Source organism: Zonotrichia albicollis, chromosome 28 (assembly GCF_047830755.1).
Source record: "Zonotrichia albicollis isolate bZonAlb1 chromosome 28, bZonAlb1.hap1, whole genome shotgun sequence".
In the NCBI taxonomy this organism is placed as follows: Eukaryota; Metazoa; Chordata; class Aves; order Passeriformes; family Passerellidae; genus Zonotrichia; species Zonotrichia albicollis.
This window is the reverse complement of record NC_133846.1, coordinates 4,396,517-4,414,716: the sequence shown is the minus strand read 5'-3', so window position 1 is coordinate 4,414,716 and position 18,200 is coordinate 4,396,517. Positions and strand designations below refer to the sequence as shown.

At 51.2% G+C, this 18,200-nt stretch overlaps 1 protein-coding gene across 39 annotated transcripts in view; it reads left to right on the top strand.

Moving 5' to 3' along the window:
• NFASC (neurofascin) overlaps window positions 1-18,200 on the top strand; it is a 102,163-nt gene that overhangs the window by 34,206 nt on the left and 49,757 nt on the right. For 28 of the 39 annotated variants that reach the window (XR_012577128.1, XR_012577127.1, XR_012577126.1 and 25 more), the window contains 12 exons: window positions 2,584-2,634; window positions 7,192-7,303; window positions 7,939-8,123; window positions 8,679-8,810; window positions 10,567-10,710; window positions 11,533-11,644; window positions 11,733-11,899; window positions 12,759-12,906; window positions 13,505-13,629; window positions 14,445-14,480; window positions 15,892-15,993; window positions 17,933-18,130. Coding sequence is in view for 22 of the 39 variants with exons in the window: in XM_074528086.1 (XP_074384187.1) it covers window positions 2,584-2,634; window positions 7,192-7,303; window positions 7,939-8,123; window positions 8,679-8,810; window positions 10,567-10,710; window positions 11,533-11,644; window positions 11,733-11,899; window positions 12,759-12,906; window positions 13,505-13,629; window positions 14,445-14,480; window positions 15,892-15,993; window positions 17,933-18,130 (1,512 nt within the window). In the remaining 17 variants the exon portion in view is untranslated. The remainder of the gene's footprint in view (window positions 1-2,583; window positions 2,635-7,191; window positions 7,304-7,938; window positions 8,124-8,678; window positions 8,811-10,566; window positions 10,711-11,532; window positions 11,645-11,732; window positions 11,900-12,758; window positions 12,907-13,504; window positions 13,630-14,444; window positions 14,481-15,891; window positions 15,994-17,932; window positions 18,131-18,200) is intronic. The other 11 variants (XM_074528088.1, XM_074528087.1, XM_074528093.1 and 8 more) reach the window with 3 other exon arrangements.

The window sequence follows — 18,200 nt, the reverse complement described above, 5'->3', positions numbered from 1 at the left end:
ATACGGAATTTTTGTAGTCAAAAAACAGAGAAAAAAAAAAACATTTCCCCCTCCAAATTGCTCTGATTTTTGGGTTTTCCCAAAGATTCCAAAGAGTAAAACATTCCAAGGAAATATTTGCTCTACAATTCTCACACTTTTAGTTCTTCCCACCCCTTGGAGAGGGAAATCAGCCCCTTTTCCTGCTGCTCCTCCTGTGTTTGTCCTGGAAGGCGCCGCGCTCCGAGTGCTTTTGGATCCCTGCTCCGGCCTCTCCCATGCTTGCTGATTTCTGGGAATTCTGGTGTTCCCTGCCCTGTCCTGTCATTGCTGGTTTTTGGGAATTCCCCATGTCCCCCATCCTGTCCTATCCTTGGTCTTTTTTTTGGGAATTCCCATGTCTCCATCCTGGCTGTTTTTTGGGATGTCCCAGTGTTCCCCACCCTGTCCCATTCTGGCTGTTTTTTGAGATGTCCTAATGTCCCCCATCCTGGCTGTTTTTGAGAATTTCCATGTCCCCCATCCTTGTGGTTTTTGGGATGTCTCCATGTCCCCCATCCTGTCTCTTTTTGGGATGTCCCTGTGTCCCCATCCTGGCTGGTTTTGGGGAATTCCCATGTCCCCATCCTGGCTGTTTTTGGGAATTTCCGTGTCCCCTGTCCTTGTGGTTTTGGGCTGTCCCCATGTCCCCCATCCTGGCTGCTTTTTGGAATGTCACCATGTCCCCATCCTGGCTGGTTTTTGGGATGTCCCACTGTTCCTCACCCTGTCCCATCCTTGCTGGTTTTTTTGGGAATTCCCCATGTATCCATCCTAGCTGTTTTTTCAAATGTCACCATGTCCCCTGTCCTGGCTGTTTTTTGGGAATTCCCCATGTCCCCCATCCTGGCTGTTTTTTGGGATGTCCCTCACTCTGGCTGTTTTTTGGGACGTCCCCGTGTCCCTCATCCTGGCTGTTTTTTGGGAATTCCCTGTGTGCCCATCCTGGCTGTTTTTGGGATGTCCCAGCGTTCCCCACCCTGTCCCACCCTGGCTGTTTTTTGGGTTGTCCCAGTGTCCCCCATCCTGGCTGTTTTTTAGGAATTCCCATGTCCCCTTCCTTGCTGTTTTTTGAGATGTCCCTGTGTCTCTCTATCCTGGCTGTTTTTTGGGATGTCCCCGTGTCCCCCATCCTGGCTGGTTTTTGGGCATTTCCATGTCCCCTGTCCTTGCCGGTTTTTCTGAATTCCCCATGTCCCCCATCCTGGCTATTTTTTGGGTTGTCCCAGTGTCCCCCCATCCTGGCTGTTTTTTGGGAATTCCCTGTGTGCCCATCCTGGCTGTTTTTTGGGATGTCCCAGTGTTCCCCACCCTGTCCCACCCTGGCTGTTTTTTGGGACGTCCCCGTGTCCCTCATCCTGGCTGTTTTTTGAGAATTCCCTGTGTGCCCATCCTGGCTGTTTTTTGGGATGTCCCCGTGTGCCCATCCTGGCTGGTTTTTGGGATGTCCCAGCGTTCCCCACCCTGTCCCACCCTGGCTGTTTTTTGGGACGTCCCCATGTCCCTCATCCTGGCTGTTTTTTAGGAATTCCCATGTCCCCTTCCTTGCTGTTTTTTGAGATGTGTCTGTGTCTCTCTATCCTGGCTGTTTTTTGGGATGTCCCCGTGTCCCCCATCCTGGCTGGTTTTTGGGCATTTCCATGTCCCCTGTCCTTGCTGGTTTTTCTGAATTTCCCATGTCCCCCATCCTGGCTATTTTTTGGGTTGTCCCAGTGTCCCCCCATCCTGGCTGTTTTTTGGGAATTCCCTGTGTGCCCATCCTGGCTGTTTTTTGGGATGTCCCAGTGTCCCCCACCCTGTCCCACCCTGGCTGTTTTTTTGGAATTCCCTGTGTGCCCATCCTGGCTGTTTTTGGGATGTCCCAGTGTCCCCCACCCTGTCCCACCCTGGCTGTTTTTTGGGTTGTCCCAGCGTCCCCCACCCTGGCTGTTTTTTGGGAATTCCCTGTGTGCCCATCCTGGCTGTTTTTGGGATGTCCCAGCGTTCCCCACCCTGTCCCACCCTGGCTGTTTTTTGGGACGTCCCCATGTCCCTCATCCTGGCTGTTTTATGGGAATTTCCTGTGTGCCCATCCTGGCTGTTTTTGGGATGTCCCAGTGTTCCCCACCCTGGCTGTTTTTGGGACGTCCCAGTGTCCCCCATCCTGGCTGTTTTTTAGGAATTCCCATGTCCCCTTCCTTGCTGTTTTTTGAGATGTCCCCGTGTCTCTCTATTCTGGCTGTTTTTTGGGATGTCCCAGTGTCCCCCATCCTGGCTGGGTTTTGGGCATTTCCATGTCCCCTGTCCTTGCTGGTTTTTCTGAATTCCCCATGTCCCCCATCCTGGCTATTTTTTGGGTTGTCCCAGTGTCCCCCCATCCTGGCTGTTTTTTGGGAATTCCCTGTGTGCCCATCCTGGCTATTTTTTGGGATGTCCCAGTGTTCCCCACCCTGTCCCACCCTGGCTGTTTTTTGGGTTGTCCCAGCGTCCCCCCCCACCCTGGCTGTTTTTTGGGAATTCCCGTGTCCCCTTCCCATGCTGTCCCCGCCTCCCCGGCGCTGCTCACGGTGTTTTGTTCAATTGCAGAGAAGTCCCATAACGAAACGTCTTTAGGAAATTCCCCCGCCATGTACCGCGGTGAGTCCACGCTGGCTTTGGGAGTCCCGGCTTAACCCAGTCCTGCCTAACCCCACTGACCCCATTCCCTGCCCGTGTCCCTTCTGATGTCACCATGTCCCCATCGTGGCCTCAGATTTGCCAAAATTTATCGGCATAAATCCACCCAAGCCACCACAAAACCCCACAAATTTCCCCATTCCTGCTGAGCGGGGTTTAAGTGAGTTAAGCCCAGCTTGGGAGGTTTGGGTTTGTAGGGTCTGCCCCACGTGGCTGAGCGGAGTTTGGTCTGCTCAGGATTTAAATGTCAGATCCTCATCCCGCTTTTCTGTGTCTCCAGAACATTTCCAGCAGGAACATTCCTGGGATTTCCCGCTGAAAAAAGGGATAAAAAGAGGGAAGAAAAAGAGGAATATTTGGGTTTTCCTGAAATCTGGGTGATTCTTTTGCAGAGAGGTTGGACATGAGCTGGATCCTTTGTTGGAACAGAAAATTCCCTCTGGATTCTGTGCCTGGTGGGAGAATCCTATCCCAAAATCCTAAATCTGGGCAGGGAATTCCCTCTGGATTCTGTGCCTGGTGGGAGAATCCCATCTCAAAATCCTAAATCTGGGCAGGGAATTCCCTCCGGATTCTGTGCATATTGGGAAAATCCTATCCCAAAATCTTAAATATGGTTAGGGAATTCCCTCTGGATTCTGTGCCTGGTGGGAGAATCCCATCCCAAAATCTTAAATATGGTTAGGGAATTCCCTCTGGATTCTGTGCCTGGTGGGAGAATCCCATCTCAAAATCTTAAATATGGTTAGGGAATTCCCTCTGGATTCTGTGCCTGGTGGGAGAATCCCATCTCAAAATCTTAAATATGGTTAGGGAGTTCCCTCTGGATTCTGTGCCTGGTGGGAGAATCCTATCCCAAAATCCTAAATCTGGGCAGGGAATTCCCTCCGGATTCTGTGCATATTGGGAGAATCCTATCCCAAAATCTTAAATATGGTTAGGGAATTCCCTCTGGATTCTGTGCATATTGGGAGAATCCTATCCCAAAATCCTAAATCTGGGCAAGGAATTCCCTCCGGATTCTGTGCATATTGGGAAAATCCTATCCCAAAATCTTAAATATGGTTAGGGAATTCCCTCTGGATTCTGTGCCTGGTGGGAGAATCCCATCTCAAAATGCTAAATCTGGGCAGGGAATTCCCTCTGGATTCTGCCCCTTCTGGGAGAAGCTCCTCCCAAAAGCCTAAATTGTGCTTCAGGCACGAAAACTCCAGGGTGGCTGCCCTGGGAGTGGGTTGGAATTGTCAGGGATGTGTTGGGGTGACAAGGGCAGCCGTGAGGGATTTTAGGGAGCGGGAGACGGGGCAGGTTTGGGAATCCTGGGAATGTCACCACCTCTCCAAAGCCACCAGATTCCAGCTGCTCCCAGATCCGGAGCTGTCCCAGACAGGATTCCCTTCCTGCCCTTCCTGCTGCTTTTGGGGCTGGGATTGTCCCTTGCTGTCCCCACCATGTCCTGGAGTGAAATCCCTGTGGAGCCGGAGCTTCCTCAGGGCCTGGCACAGCCCAGGGCACAATTCCCATCCCAAGGGGACTTTTGGGGACAAGGAGGGCGTTGCCAGCTGGGAGAGCTGGAGAAGAGCGGGATGTGCCAGGCCAGGGCACGGAAAAGGGAATTGGGATCCTGGCATCGGGAGCAGGATGGTTTGGAGGGAGCTGAGGAACCGGGAAAGGCTCAGCAGCAGAACTGGCCTGGGAGGAAATGCTGGAATGGGCTGAAATATTTGGAAAAACGACTGGGAAAAGGGATTGGCAGCAAAATCAGCTGTGGTGGGAGCGGCATCAACCAGCTGGAAGGGAGATAGGACAAGGACAAAGGGAATTCCAGTGAAGAGCTTTCCTGGGCTTCTGGATTTCCCACTGGATATCTTTGTTCAGGGAAAAGGGATCTTGAGAGTGGCTCCATCAGGAAAATGGGATTTTATCCACACAATCCCATTCTGTCCCTCGTTTCATGGCTGTGAAGGAGAAACTTCCTGCTCTTCGTGTTGTAACATTCCATGGAAAACTTCCTGGCTCCAGAGGATTCAGATCCCCCTCTCCCACCCCTGTGCAGACCTGAACTCCAACCCAGGCCTTAATTAACTCAATAATTAATGAGCTGGGGGTAACAATTCTTCTCCTCAATCATTTTCCTGTGGCTGAAGCAGCGTTCCTCCCTGGAATGACCTGGCTGGGAGTTCTGGAGCTTGGGATGTGAATCCCAAGGATTTGAGGTGCTGGGGGGATTTGGGGCTCTTGGCTGTTCTTCCTTGGGGTGCAGATCCCCGTGATCCCGGCTCAGCTCCAGAGGAAGTTGGAAAAGGGGTCTGGAAGGCTGGGAATCCCATTCCCAGGATGTTCCTGAGCTTGGGAATGTGGGGTGTGCTGGTGGGGACGTGGAGCACGGGAGATTTGTGGGACACTTGTCCCAAATTCCTCTCCAGGACCGGGATAACCACAGGAAGTGTCACCCACCCCTTGTCCCCAGGGCTTGGAGTGATGATTCCCAGAATTCTGTGGATAATTATCAGGGAAAAACAATCCAAAAGGATAAATGGAGCATTTCATTTCCCAGCAGAATTTCCCACTTTTTTCCCCTTTTCAATGGAATTAAAACATTGTTTTGTTCCTTTTCCTTTCTTTTTTTTTTGCCAAACCTGAGCTTGTGCTGGGGCTGAGCAGCTGGGATATGTTGGGATGAGCACATCCTTGGAAAACAGAGCTGATGGAGGAATTTTAGAGGGGAAAGGGGCAGTTCTGGGATGGGAATCAGATGTTTCTGGGATGATCCCAGTTCACAGCCAAGTTTGGGATCAGAGTCAGTTTTTAAGCCGAAATAAACAGCCCCAGGATTTGTTTTTCCAGCTTGGATCCATCCAGAGGGATGAGGGAAACCTTGACATTTCCAGCTGGAACTTCCACATGCTCAGAGCCTCAGGTTCTGAGGGAATTTCTGGCTGCTCCCTGTTAGAAACAGCAAAATATTTATTATTTATTAATTGTTATTTATTATTTATTAATAGTGCTGTGCTGAGGCAAAAGTCAGGGTTTTTTCCATGCTGTCCTTTGGTTCATTAAAACCAGGAGGGTACTAATTAATCCCCCTGATTTTTAATTGCCATCATTAATACAGGCTTGTAAAATCCAGCTTGCTCCGCTTAGCGCTTCCAGCTATCCCACAGGATCCAGAGTGGGAATAAATCCTGATCAAAGCCAATCTTGGCTGATAAAATAATTCATTCCCATTTTCCAATTTGGCGGGAGAAGCTCCCGCTTGTGGTGGAGGTTTGGGAGCTCTGCCCTGGGATGGGTCGAGTTGGTTTCACCAGGAATGGGACTAAACCAGGAGCAGGGATGCAGACAGACCCGGAGAAGTCGGATTTGCGGGATAAAGTTGGGATTTTCCTGCCCTGGTAATCCATTAATCCGTAATTGACTAACCGGGAGCGCACGCGGAGCCCGTGGGAGCGGCGGGATGTGGGCGTGGAGCCAATTCCAAACATTCCATGGATGAATCCTGGGGTTGGGTTTTCCTTCCCTAAGGTGGGAATTTCAGGAAGAGCCCCCCCATCCTCACTCCCCTCTTCTTTCCCTTGCTGCAGCTCTGGAAGTTTCCAAAAATTCCCCAAATCCTCCCACTCACTGAGCCAAGGAAATTTTGGCCTCTCCCCATGGATCACTCCAGGATTTTTTGTGTCCCTATTCTGATCCCATCCCATCCCTTTCCTAATCCCATAACTTCCATCCCTGCTACTGCTGCTTTCCCACCCATCTCAGGCTGTTTTGTCCTCACTGATCCGGATCTAGGTCAATCATTCCACTCCTTAATGGAATTTTTTCCATGAATAATTAATTTTTTCCCCCTTGCACAGAGGCCTTCGCTGTGTGTGGATCCATAGGGAATTGTCTCGTGTCTTCCCTTTGTGTTTTTTCCCATTAAACTTCCCTGTCCAGCCCTAAATGGGTCATTTTGGTGGCTGAGCTGTCCCTTTCCAAGGGGAACCATCCTTCCAGGCCTCCAGGAAAGCTGGAAAACCTCCTTGGAGCTGCTGGAGCCCTGGGAATGCTCTGCATCCCGCAGAATTCTGTGGAAAAGCAGCTCTGGGTCTGAATAAACCCTTTCCACGCCCATTTTTCCTGCTGTCCTTTGTTATGTGTTACATCCATCAATATTCCCCAATTCCATCTGATTCCAGCCCATTTTCCAGAGGCAGGGAAGGGCAGGAAAAGCAGGAACTGATGGAATGGGGACCGTTCCCAGCGCTCAGTCCCCTCTGCTGCTCCTTCTCTCCCCTGCCTGCCAAATTTCCTCTCTCTCCCCTCCTTTTTCCCAATCCCAAATTCATTTGGAGCCCTCCTTCCCTTTCCAGGCACACTCCTGGGTGAGTTCAGAATCCCGGGATGGCCGGGGAGGTGATGCCTTCCATGAATTCCCGGAGACTTTTAAAAGACCTGTGTTCTGTTTTCTTTTTTCTTTTTTTTTTTCCTTTTATGTTTGGTTTTGTTCCGTTTTTCCTTCTCTCCCACTGATTCCAGCCCGAGGGATCTCAGAAACCACTCCCAGCTTCATGTATCCCTACGGAACTTCCAGCAGCCAGATGGTGCTCCGAGGGGTGGATCTCCTGCTGGAATGCATCGCCTCCGGAGTGTATGTACCACGGAGAGGGCGATTCCCAGCAATTCCCAGCGGGATCAGCGCAAGGAATCACCCCTGGATTGGGAAAAAGGAATCATTCCTTCCTTTTAGCTGTTTACAATGCTCCCATAAGCTGCTCGATGAGCAAACAGGAATGCTGAGGTTTCCAGGTGTCTTCAGACCCTTGTCCAAGGATAACTCCTCACTGGTTTGCCCTAAAATTTGGGAATTTCCCATGAGCTTCTCATCACACTGTGGGGGAGGACATTTGTGTCCCCCAGAATTGTCCTGGGCTCGTGGTCCAGCCCACACCATCAGACCATGGTCTGGGATGGGCTTTGAAGTTCCTTCCACCCCAAACCATTCCAGAATTCCATGATCTTGCATTCCCACTATGATGAGGCAAGAACACCATTCCTGACCCACTGGGAATGCTCAGGGCCGTGGTTTAGGGGTGATGGTGGGAAGGAGGGTGATGGAAAAGGTGATGGGAATAAGGCTGGCCCACCAGTTAGATCAGACCTTCCCCCTGGCTTTTGGTGGTTCCCAGGGTGGGAATTTCACTGTTATTTAGGAATCACAACTCTTCTCTTGGGAGTCATTCCCTGGCCTTCAGAAAAGCTCTGATCTGCACCCCCTCTCCTCAGACCAGCACCGGACATCATGTGGTACAAGAAAGGCGGGGAGCTCCCGGTGGGTAAAACCAAGCTGGAGAACTTCAACAAGGCCCTGCGCATCTCCAATGTGTCCGAGGAGGACTCCGGGGAATATTTCTGCCTGGCCTCCAACAAGATGGGCAGCATCCGCCACACCATCTCCGTGAGAGTGAAGGGTACGTCACCTTTACCTTCCCTCTTCGCGTCCCGGCCGTCTGGAGCCAGGAGGGGACGTTCATGGAATGCTGGGAGGGACAGCGAGGCCTTTCCCTGGGAATGGGTCCATGTTCCTCAGGGAATCATGGAATGGGTTGGGTTGGAAGGACGTCAGAGATCGCCCAGTTCTGGGACACGTTCCATGGTCCCATGCTGCTCCAAGCACCATCCAACCCAGCCTTGGGCACTTCCAGGGATGGAGCAGCCACAGCTTCTCTGGGAATTCCATCCCAGCCCCTCCTCACCCTGATCCCATCCCAATAACCCATCTAAATCTTCCCTTTTTTGAATTAAATCTTGTCCAAATGGCCCCAAAAGCAGGAGGGGATGGGAACCCTCTGATAGAAATTGTGGTGGGTTTGTGTGGCATGGGAGAAAGGGGTCTCTCCTCCTTCACTGAATCCCGGGAAACCCACTCGGTTTTTCCATCATCTTCCTCCCCCAGGGAGTGTTGGAGGGGGTTGTTCGGGGTGGTGCCGCTGTCCCTGTGTCACCGGGGTGGGGCTGTTTTCCAGCTGCTCCCTACTGGCTGGATGAGCCGGAGAACCTGATCCTGGCCCCCGGTGAGGACGGCAGGCTCGTGTGCCGGGCCAACGGCAACCCCAAACCGACCATCCAGTGGCTGGTGAACGGAGAGCCCATCGAATGTGAGTGCGGGAGAGACTGGGCCTCCTTCTCCAACATCCCTGCCTAAATCCCAGCCCAAAATCCCAGCCAAGGATATCCTAGCTGAGCACTAGCCTGATTGGCTTCCTCCTCCAAAATCTCAGCCAAAATCACACCAAAATCCCAGAGAAAATCCCAGCAAAATTCCAGCCGAGGGTCTCATAACTGAGCATGAGCCAGAGTTGCTTCTTTCTCCAAAATTCCAGCCAAAATCCCAGCAAGGATATCCTGGCTGAGCATGAGCCACAGTTGCTTCCTTTTCCAAAGTCTCAGCCAAAATTCCACCAAAATCCTAGCGAAGGATCTCATGGCTGAGCATGAGACGGAGTTGCTTTCTTTTCCAAAATATCAGCCAAAATTCCACCAAAATCCCAGGAAGCATCTCATGGCCGACCATGAGCCACAGTTGCCTCCTCCTCCAAAATCTCAGCCCAAATCCCAGCCCAAATCCCAGAGAAAATCCCAGCAAAATTCCAGCCGAGGGTCTCATAACTGAGCATGAGCCAGAGTTGCTTCTTTCTCCAAATTTCCAGCCAAAATCCCACCAAAATCCCAGCCAAGGATATCCTGGCTGAGCATGAGCCACAGTTGCTTCCTTTTCCAAAGTCTCAGCCAAAATTCCACCAAAATCCTAGCAAAGGATCCCATGGCTGAGCATGAGACGGAGTTGCTTTCTTTTCCAAAATATCAGCCAAAATTCCACCAAAATCCTAGCCAAGGATCCCATGGCTGAGCATGAGATGGAGTTGCCTCCTTGTCCAAAATCTCAGCCAAAATCTCACCAAAATCCTAGCCAAGGATCTCATGGCTGAGCATGAGCCACTGTTGCCACCTTCTCCAAAATCTCACCCAAATCCCACCAAAATTCCAGCCAAGGATCTCATGGCTGAGCACGAGCCAGAGCAGCTGGTGGGGTCCAACACCCACTTGAAACCCCCCTTCTCTGGGATGGGCCCAGTTCACCCACTGGCTCCCAGTTGTGTCTGTGGAACTCACACACCGTCACCGGGTGCTGTGGTGTGTTCTTAAGTTTGTTAGTTTGCTCCCCCTATTTTCTGTATTAAATGGTTTCTTCCTTTCCCAGGACTTCCTGCTGCTACCCTGTCAGTTAGGTTGCTATGGAAATGAAACTGCTCCTCCCCTGGTTTCTCTTATAAAGTGAAAGTTGTTTCCTCCTTGGGCTCAGTCAATCACTCCTTTTCTCCTCCCAGGTTTTGAGAATTTTCTTTTCTCTGGGAGTTATGGTTGGCTGTAGCCCCGGAGCCCCTCCTATGATTTATAACAGTTGGTTACTTTGGTATATCAGTTATGTTTCGTACCTCCAAATATGTATTTCTATTGGTTAGCTGGGTTTCCCTGCCTTCTTCCCCCCTTTTCCCTTAAAACCCTCTCCTGCCCCCTGCTCGGCGCCATTTGCTGGGTGTTTCCCCTCCTTGTTGGTTCTTCTGTAATAAACCGACAGTTTACCCCCAGCAAGTGGTCACCTCCTAATTCATCTCTCACCGCTCTGCTCCGAGCTATCCCCCAGCTCAGCCCGAGGCCAAGACGCCGAGGGGGGCTGGCTTCAGCTGCGCAGGGGCCCTGGCCTTCGCCCCTCACCAGATAGCCGGATTCCAGGGCCGTGTACGCCCCCGCGCAACCGGGTTTGAACTGGGCTGAGCTGGGAGGACGCTCCATGAGATTACGGGGTGGATTTTAATTCGGAACGGAACTAAAGGAGCTGTCCTTGTTTTGAAGCGTCTCCCCCCAACCCGAGCCGGGAGGTGGCCGGCGACACCATCGTGTTCCGGGACACGCAGATCGGCAGCAGCGCCGTGTACCAGTGCAACGCGTCCAACGAGCACGGCTACCTGCTGGCCAACGCCTTCGTCAGCGTGCTGGGTGAGTCTGCGGCAAGAGGAGCTCCCAAACTCAAATTCCCACAGGAATTTCCCAAGGTTGGAAAGGACCTTAAAGCTCAGCTCAAAGCTCGTCTTAAAAGGGTGGATGTGGCTCTTAGTGCCAAGGTTGGTTTCATAGGTTGGGTCATAGGTTGGTTTTGATGATCGTAAATGTCTTTTCCAACCTTGCTGGAAACCTTTTCCAACTGGTTGGTTCTGGGATTCATCTAAAATTGCACCCTTTTGGAAGGGCGTGTCATGGAACCTTACACTATCCCAAGGTGCTCCAAGCCCTATCCTACCTGGCTTTGGACTTCCAGGAATCCAGGGGCGGCCACGACTTCTCTGGGAATTCCATCCCAGCCCCTTCTCAGACTCCCAGCCAGGAATTTCTTCCCAATATTCCCCAAAAACTCTCCTATTTTGGTTTAAAATCATTCCCTTTTATCCCATTACATACTCACATGTAAAAATCACTCTCCCTGGCTTTTCCAAGCCCCCTTTTCCCTGCCAAAGTTTTCCATGAGTTTTCCCCTTTGCTGTTCTGAGGGAATGCTCAAAGGCACCCAGGTTTTGGAGCAGGAATCCATTGCCATGGATTCAAACCAGGCAAAGGCTGGGCAAATCCAGGGATACAAAACTCCAGGGAGTCACTAAACGAGGCTGGAAGGAGAGGTGAGGTGGAATGGAGAAGCTCTACTAGGTTTTGAAAGCTCCAGTAGGAAAAATGAACCAAAAAAAAAAAAACAGGGAAAAGGCTGGAAAAGAGCAGCAGAATCCATTTGTCCTCCTTCTCCATGGCTGGAATTTTGATGCTTGGCAGATGTTCCTCCCCGGATCCTGGGCCCCCGGAACCAGCTGATCAGGGTGATCCAGAACAACAGGACGCGCCTGGATTGTCCCTTTTTTGGGTCCCCCATCCCCACCCTGCGCTGGTAAGAGCCGGATCCCATCCTGAGGGGTGGGAAAGGGGGGGTTTCCTGCTTTTCCTTCCCTTCCAACAGCACTTTGTGGTGTTGGGAGGTTTAAGGACGGCCAGGGGAACACGCTGGATGGAGGCAACTACAAAGCCTACGAGAACGGGAGCTTGGAGATGTTCATGGCTCGGAAGGAGGACCAGGGACTCTACACCTGCGTGGCCACCAACATCCTGGGGAAAGCTGAGGCCCAGGTCCGCCTGGAGGTCAAAGGTAGGGGCATGGAGGTGCCAAAATCTTGGATCTTCTGGAAGTTGCAGTAGAAAGAGTCGAGGCTAAAATCTTGGATTTTCTGGGAGTTGCATCAGGAATAACCCTTGAGGTGGAGGGGGGTTGGTTGTGGCTGATCTGATCTTCCAGCAGGTCAGGGCTGGGAGCTTTGAAATGGCAGAGATTCCATTTTAATGTTGGGAAAAGCCAAGGCCGGGGTTGGTGGGAGGGTTTTGGGTTGGGTGTCAGGCTGGGAGATGCCACCAGCAATGTCAGCACTGACCCCAAGTGTTCCTTGGGGTTAGCTGAGGACAATAAAACATTTTTGGAATTGTTTTTACCCCGCTCAGCAAATCTGGCTGCTGACTCAAAAAAAATGGGGCTCTTTTAAAAGCTCAGCACAAATTAATGACTCGTTAAATTAATTTATTTGTTCAAAGCTGGACAAACACCCCAGCTGTGCTTGTCCTTCCCTGCTCTCTGTTGAGTCCCTCAGCCAAGCCCCACGGTTTTGGGACATGACCCTTTGTGACCTCCTGCAGACCCCACCAGGATCATGAGGGGACCTGAGGAGTTTGGGACATAACCCTTGACCCCATGCAGACCCCACCAAAGTTGTGAGGGAAATTGAGGGGTCTGGGGTGTGACCCTATGTTTGTGACCCTGTGCAGACCCTCGCAAAGGTTGTGAGGGAACTTGAGGAGTTTGGGTCTTAACCCTTGACCCTGTGCAGACCCCACCAATGTCACGGGAGGACATGAGAAGTCTGGGAGAAAGCCCCTGAATTCATGCAGACCCCACAGGGATCCTGAGGGGTCCTGAGGAGTTTGGAACGTGTCCCTTTGTTTGTGACCCCACGCAGACCCCACCAGGATCGTGAGGGGCCCCGAGGACCAGGTGGTGACGAAGGGCACCATGCTCCGGCTGCACTGCCGCGTCAGGCACGACCCCACGCTGCGGCTCATGGTCAGCTGGCTCAAGGACGATGCCCCCCTGTACCTGGGGAACAGGTCTGTGCCCAAAAACTCCATCGATTTCTCTCCCAGAATTGTTGGGTTTTTAGCAGAACATTCCAGGTGTCCCCAGGGATAAATATTGAGCTCCCACCTAAGCAACATCTGATGTTTTTGGCACTTTTAATTTCATTGGCTCCCTCCAGCAATTTCTGTTGATTTATCAGTAAATCCAGACTTTGCAGTGGGTTTTATTCCCGGATATTTCAGGACATCTTGATAAAACCTGGGAGTTCATAACGAGCCGCTCCAGAATTAATGTTCCTCTGCTGCGGCTGGCACAGCTCTAATTTCCTTTCCGTACCTGACTCCTGTTTCTTGTGAGGCAAGGTCTGATCCCAGGGCACGAGCCCAGGGCTGGCTGTTGTCCTAAAAATGTGATTATTCCCCAGATACACCCCAGGGCGCGTGATTCCTTAGGAAATGAGCTTTCCCAGAATAACCCAGCACATCCTCAGCTGATGCAACCTCCAGACCAGAGATGTTCTCCTGCTCTGGTTGGGTTTCCAGCTGGATTTTGTCAGGGAGCATCCAGCCTTCAACGCTGCTTCCTAAATATGTTGGGGCAGAATTCTGGGACGTTGTTTCTTTGAAGGATGAAGAAGGAAGAGGATGGTCTGATGATCTATGGAGTGACTGAGAAGGACCAGGGTGATTACACGTGTGTGGCCAACACGGAGCTGGACAAGGACTTGGCCAAGGCCTATCTCACCGTGCTGGGTAAAGCCCCCCTGACCCCACAGCTGAGTGCTTGGCTTTGAACAGGACACCCCAACCTCGAGGTCAGGCTGGAAGGGGGATCTGGGCTCCAAGATTGTCCCCTGGATGCTCAGGGTGGTGCTGGCAGAGCAGGGGTTCCATTGTCACAGGATTTGCTGCCTCATCCCCGATGATGGCACTGAAATACTGCAAAACACTGGGATTTGAGGGAAAAAAGCTGAATAGGGATTGTGGCAAACAGCCTAAATTATCCCCAGGTGGATGTTGAAGATCCATGAGAAAAGTCCCAAATTTGGGGGTGAATTTAGTGAGATGTTGGGGTGCTGAGCAATGGGATTGGGGCTGAGCCAGCTGCTCCTGGCCCTGTGTGTCCCCCTTTGTGTGTCCCCTTTGCAGCACAGGGAGGGACCAACTTCACCCCATTCCCATTTGTGCCACTGCAAGCTCTGCTTGGCAAACAGGGATTTATCATCCCCTGGCCACCTCAGATTCCCGGGAATGCCACAACCTGCCAGTGCCCCTCCACAGCTGGAACAGGAATCCCACATAATCCCAAATAATTCCCCTGGGGTTGATTTATTTCCCCTCCTTTCCCCTAATGGCTCATTAACCCCACACCAAACTGATATTTCCCTTTTGCTGCCAACTACCAGTGTGGGTAACACACGGAGGTCTCTGGGGGAAGGATATTCCTGCTCTGCTTCCCAAACTGGATCAAATCCCACTGAAATCTGCAACTTTATGTTTGCCAGGTGCTCCTTTGGCCACCCAAGCTTAAACTAACCCGGTTTAACAAGCACTGTCTTACCTTGCAGCCATCCCCGCTAATCGGTTGAGAGATTTACCCAAAGGTAATCGTCACTAATTCCTCGCCTTCCTTTGATTTCCCACCTTGGTTTTGGTTTTCCCTCACCAGTAACTCCAAGAGAAATGGGTGGCAGCTGGAAAAACTGGGGGGTGATGCTTCCAGGTTGAAGGAGCTGAAGCTCCAAGTCCTGCCCAAGTTGTTCTTGGAGGAGTTGAGGCTTCCAGGTTGTCCTTGAAGGATCTGGAGCTCCAAGTCCTGCCCAAATTGTCCTTGAAGGAGTTGAGGCTTCCAGGTTGTCCTTGAAGGATCTGGAGCTCCAAGTCCTGCCCAAGTTGTCCTTGAAGGAGTTGAGGCTTCCAGGTTGTCCTTGAAGGAGCTGGAGCTCCAAGTCCTGCCCAAGTGGTTCTTGGAGGAGTTGAGGCTTCCAGGTTGTCCTTGAAGGATCTGGAGCTCCAAGTCCTGCCCAAATTGTCCTTGAAAGAGTTGAGGCTTCCAGGTTGTCCTTGAAGGATCTGGAGCTCCAAGTCCTGCCCAAGTTGTCCTTGGAGGAGTTGAGGCTTCCAGGTTGTCCTTGAAGGAGCTGGAGCTCCAAGTCCTGCCCAAATTGTCCTTGAAGGAGTTGAGGCTTCCAGGTTGTCCCTGAAGGATCTGAAGCTCCAAGTCCTGCCCAAGTCGTTCTTGAAGGAGTTGAGGCTTCCAGGTTGTCCTTGAAGGATCTGGAACCAAGTCCTGCCCAAGCTGTCCATGGAAGAGTTGAGGCTTCCAGTTGTCCTTGAAGGATCTGGAGCTCCAAGTCCTTCCCAAGCTGTCCTTGAAGCAGCTGATTTTTCCAAGTTCCATCCAAATTGTCCTTGAAAATCCAACCAGTTGGGTGGAAAGCTCCTGTTCTGCCACGTTTTGCGTCCCATGGTGGCAGTTCCCGAGTGCAGGAATCACTTTACCTGTGTTTGAAAATCCTGATGGAAAAAAACCCCAGAAATGCATGGAATTCTCACATTTTTACCTGGAATTTATTCCTGTTGTTGCATGAGCTGGTCCTTGTGATCACATTCAAAGAGAAGGCAGATTTCTATCAAATTTATATTTCCACTAAGGTTTTGTGTCCTTTTTCTGCTGTTCATTTGCATTTCTCTGTGTAAGGTCACAAAACTCCCTAAACCAGAACCTGGTGCTTTTCCCACCTTTTTTTTTTGGGAAAGACAGGATTTTTCCTGGAAAAGGAGGATTTTTCCAGGGAAAGGAAGATTTTCCCTGGGAAAGGCAAGATTTCCAGCCAAGACACTGTCAGAAATGACCACATTTATATTTTAAAAATCACTCCAGTCCCCTAAAGAGCTGCAGGATGTGGACTGTGCCCTGGAGCGCGTCCTGCCCTGGGAGAGGTGATGGGAACTGGGACTCACTCCTGGGACAATTCCAGCCTCCCATTTATCCCATTTATCCCATTCCAACAGCACGACCTGACCAGCCCCGGGACTTGGAGCTGACGGATCTGGCCGAGAGGAGCGTGCGGCTGACGTGGATCCCTGGCGATGACAACAACAGCCCCATCACAGGTCTGTCCCCAAAATCCCTGTGGTGGAAAATCCCTTCCTGTCCGGTTTTCGGCTGTTTGAAGGGCCTGGAAAGGCCCGGAGTGGCCTTGGGGCAGCCCGCGTATCAAAGGACGAGAAGAGGCTTCAGTTCTTCTTTCGGTCTTTATGTTTATTAATTGTTTATCTAAAAGATTTTCTTTCGGCCCGACAGAGCTCTGCTCAGCAGTCAGCCATGAGCACACTCCCCTCCCTCCGGGCAGTCACCTATCTTTATAGCCATAGTTACGTGTACAATATTTATCATTTTTCCCCAATCCTTTTTATTTTTATTGTCCGGTGCACTTTTAGTAATGACCAATCCCAAAGTGCCACCATCACCACAGAAGATGGAGGAGAAGAAGAAGAAGAAGAAGGACAGGACACGCCCCAATTCCTCCATCTTACTTCTCTAAACCCCCCTGTACATAAATCCTAAACCCTGTGTTTCACTCTCTAATTAACTCATCCCTTCACCATTCACCCCGGTGAAACCCTCCTATCCTCATACAGGTGTCATCTCCCGTGTAGGATCAAAGTGCAGCCACCAGACACTTCTGGCAACATTCCAGGACTCCTGAGCCCCCCAAGGGTGCTCTCGGTGGCACCTCAGTCCTGAGGTGCTGAGATCCCACACCTTCCCATCCAAACCCTTCGTGTCAGAACACAGAAAATTCCTCTGGCTACCCCGGAAGCGCCCAAGACCCCTGTGCCTTTGATCTTGATCCATGGAAAAAAATTCCCAGCCTTTATAGGAAGATTTACAAGCCACAAAAGTTTAAGTAGAATGATAGTGAATTTATCACAGGGTGAAAAATAGATTTTTGAGATTTATAGAATGGGAGCTGGGGGTCCCAAGATGGAGGAATTTGGGCGTTCCTTGTCCTTTTTCCTTTTCCTTCCTAGCCTCCATCTTCTGGGTGATGTTGGCACTTTTGGATTGGTTTGGAGTAGAAACTCAGTGTCTGACATAGGTGATAGGTATTGGGAAGTTATGGTAAATAATACATTATTTACCATAACTTTATGCTAAAACCAGGTAATTTTTAGTATAAAAAGATAACACTGCCTCTGAGGTGGGCAGAGTGCCTCTGTCTGACCTGCTGAACGGACCTCGGCAGGCCAGGAGAAAGAATTTTATAGAAAAGAAACAATAAACAGCCTTGAGAACAAGAACTGAAGAGTTCTGACTCCTTCGACCGCCGGGCTGGCAAAAGAGACTTCGTAACCCATCTCAGGGTCACTGTGACCAGCAGAGATTCCGAGACCTCACCCACTGTCCGGTTTATCTCGGCTGTTTGAGGGGCCTGGAAAGGCCCGAGGTGGCCTTGGGGCAGCCCGCGTATCGAAGGACGAGAAGAGGCTTCAGTTCTTCTTTCGGTTTTTATGTTTATTAATTGTTTATCTAAAAGATGTTCTTTCAGCCGAACAAAGATCTGCTCAGCAGTCAGCCATGGGCACACTGTGCCGTCCCCCGGACCGCCACGTATCTTTATACCCATTGTTACGTGTACAATATTTATCGTTTTTCCCCAATACCATCTATTCTTATAACTCTGTGCACTCTCAGTAATAACCAATCCAAAGGTGCCACCGTGGCCAAAGAATATGGAGGAGAAGAGGAAGAAGAAGGAGGACAGGACACACCCCAATTCCTCCATCTTACTCCTCCAAACCCCCCTGTACATAAATCCTAAACCCTGTTTCTCACCCTCTAATTAGCTAATCCCTTCACCATTCACCCCGGTGAAGTCCTCTTATCTTCATAAAGGTGTCGTCTCCCGTGTAGGGTCAAAGTCCAGCCACCAGACACTTCTGGCAACATTCCAGGACTCCCGGGCCCCCCAAGGGTGGTCTCGGGGGCCCGGCATCTCAGGACTCAGATCCTGAGATCCCACAACCCGCCTCTCCCTGCTCCTCCCAGGCTACGTGGTGCAGTTCGAGGAGGATCGCTTCCAGCCCGGAGTGTGGCACGACCACTCCAGGTACCCCGGCAGCGTCAACTCGGCCGTGCTGAGCCTGTCGCCGTACGTGAATTACCAATTCCGGGTGATCGCCGTCAACGACGTGGGCAGCAGCGTGCCCAGCGCGCCCTCCGAGCGCTACCAGACCAACGGGGCACGTGAGTTTTTTTTTGGTCCTTGGAATCCACCCCTCTCCATGGAGGCTCCTCCCTCCATCCCAGGGATAGG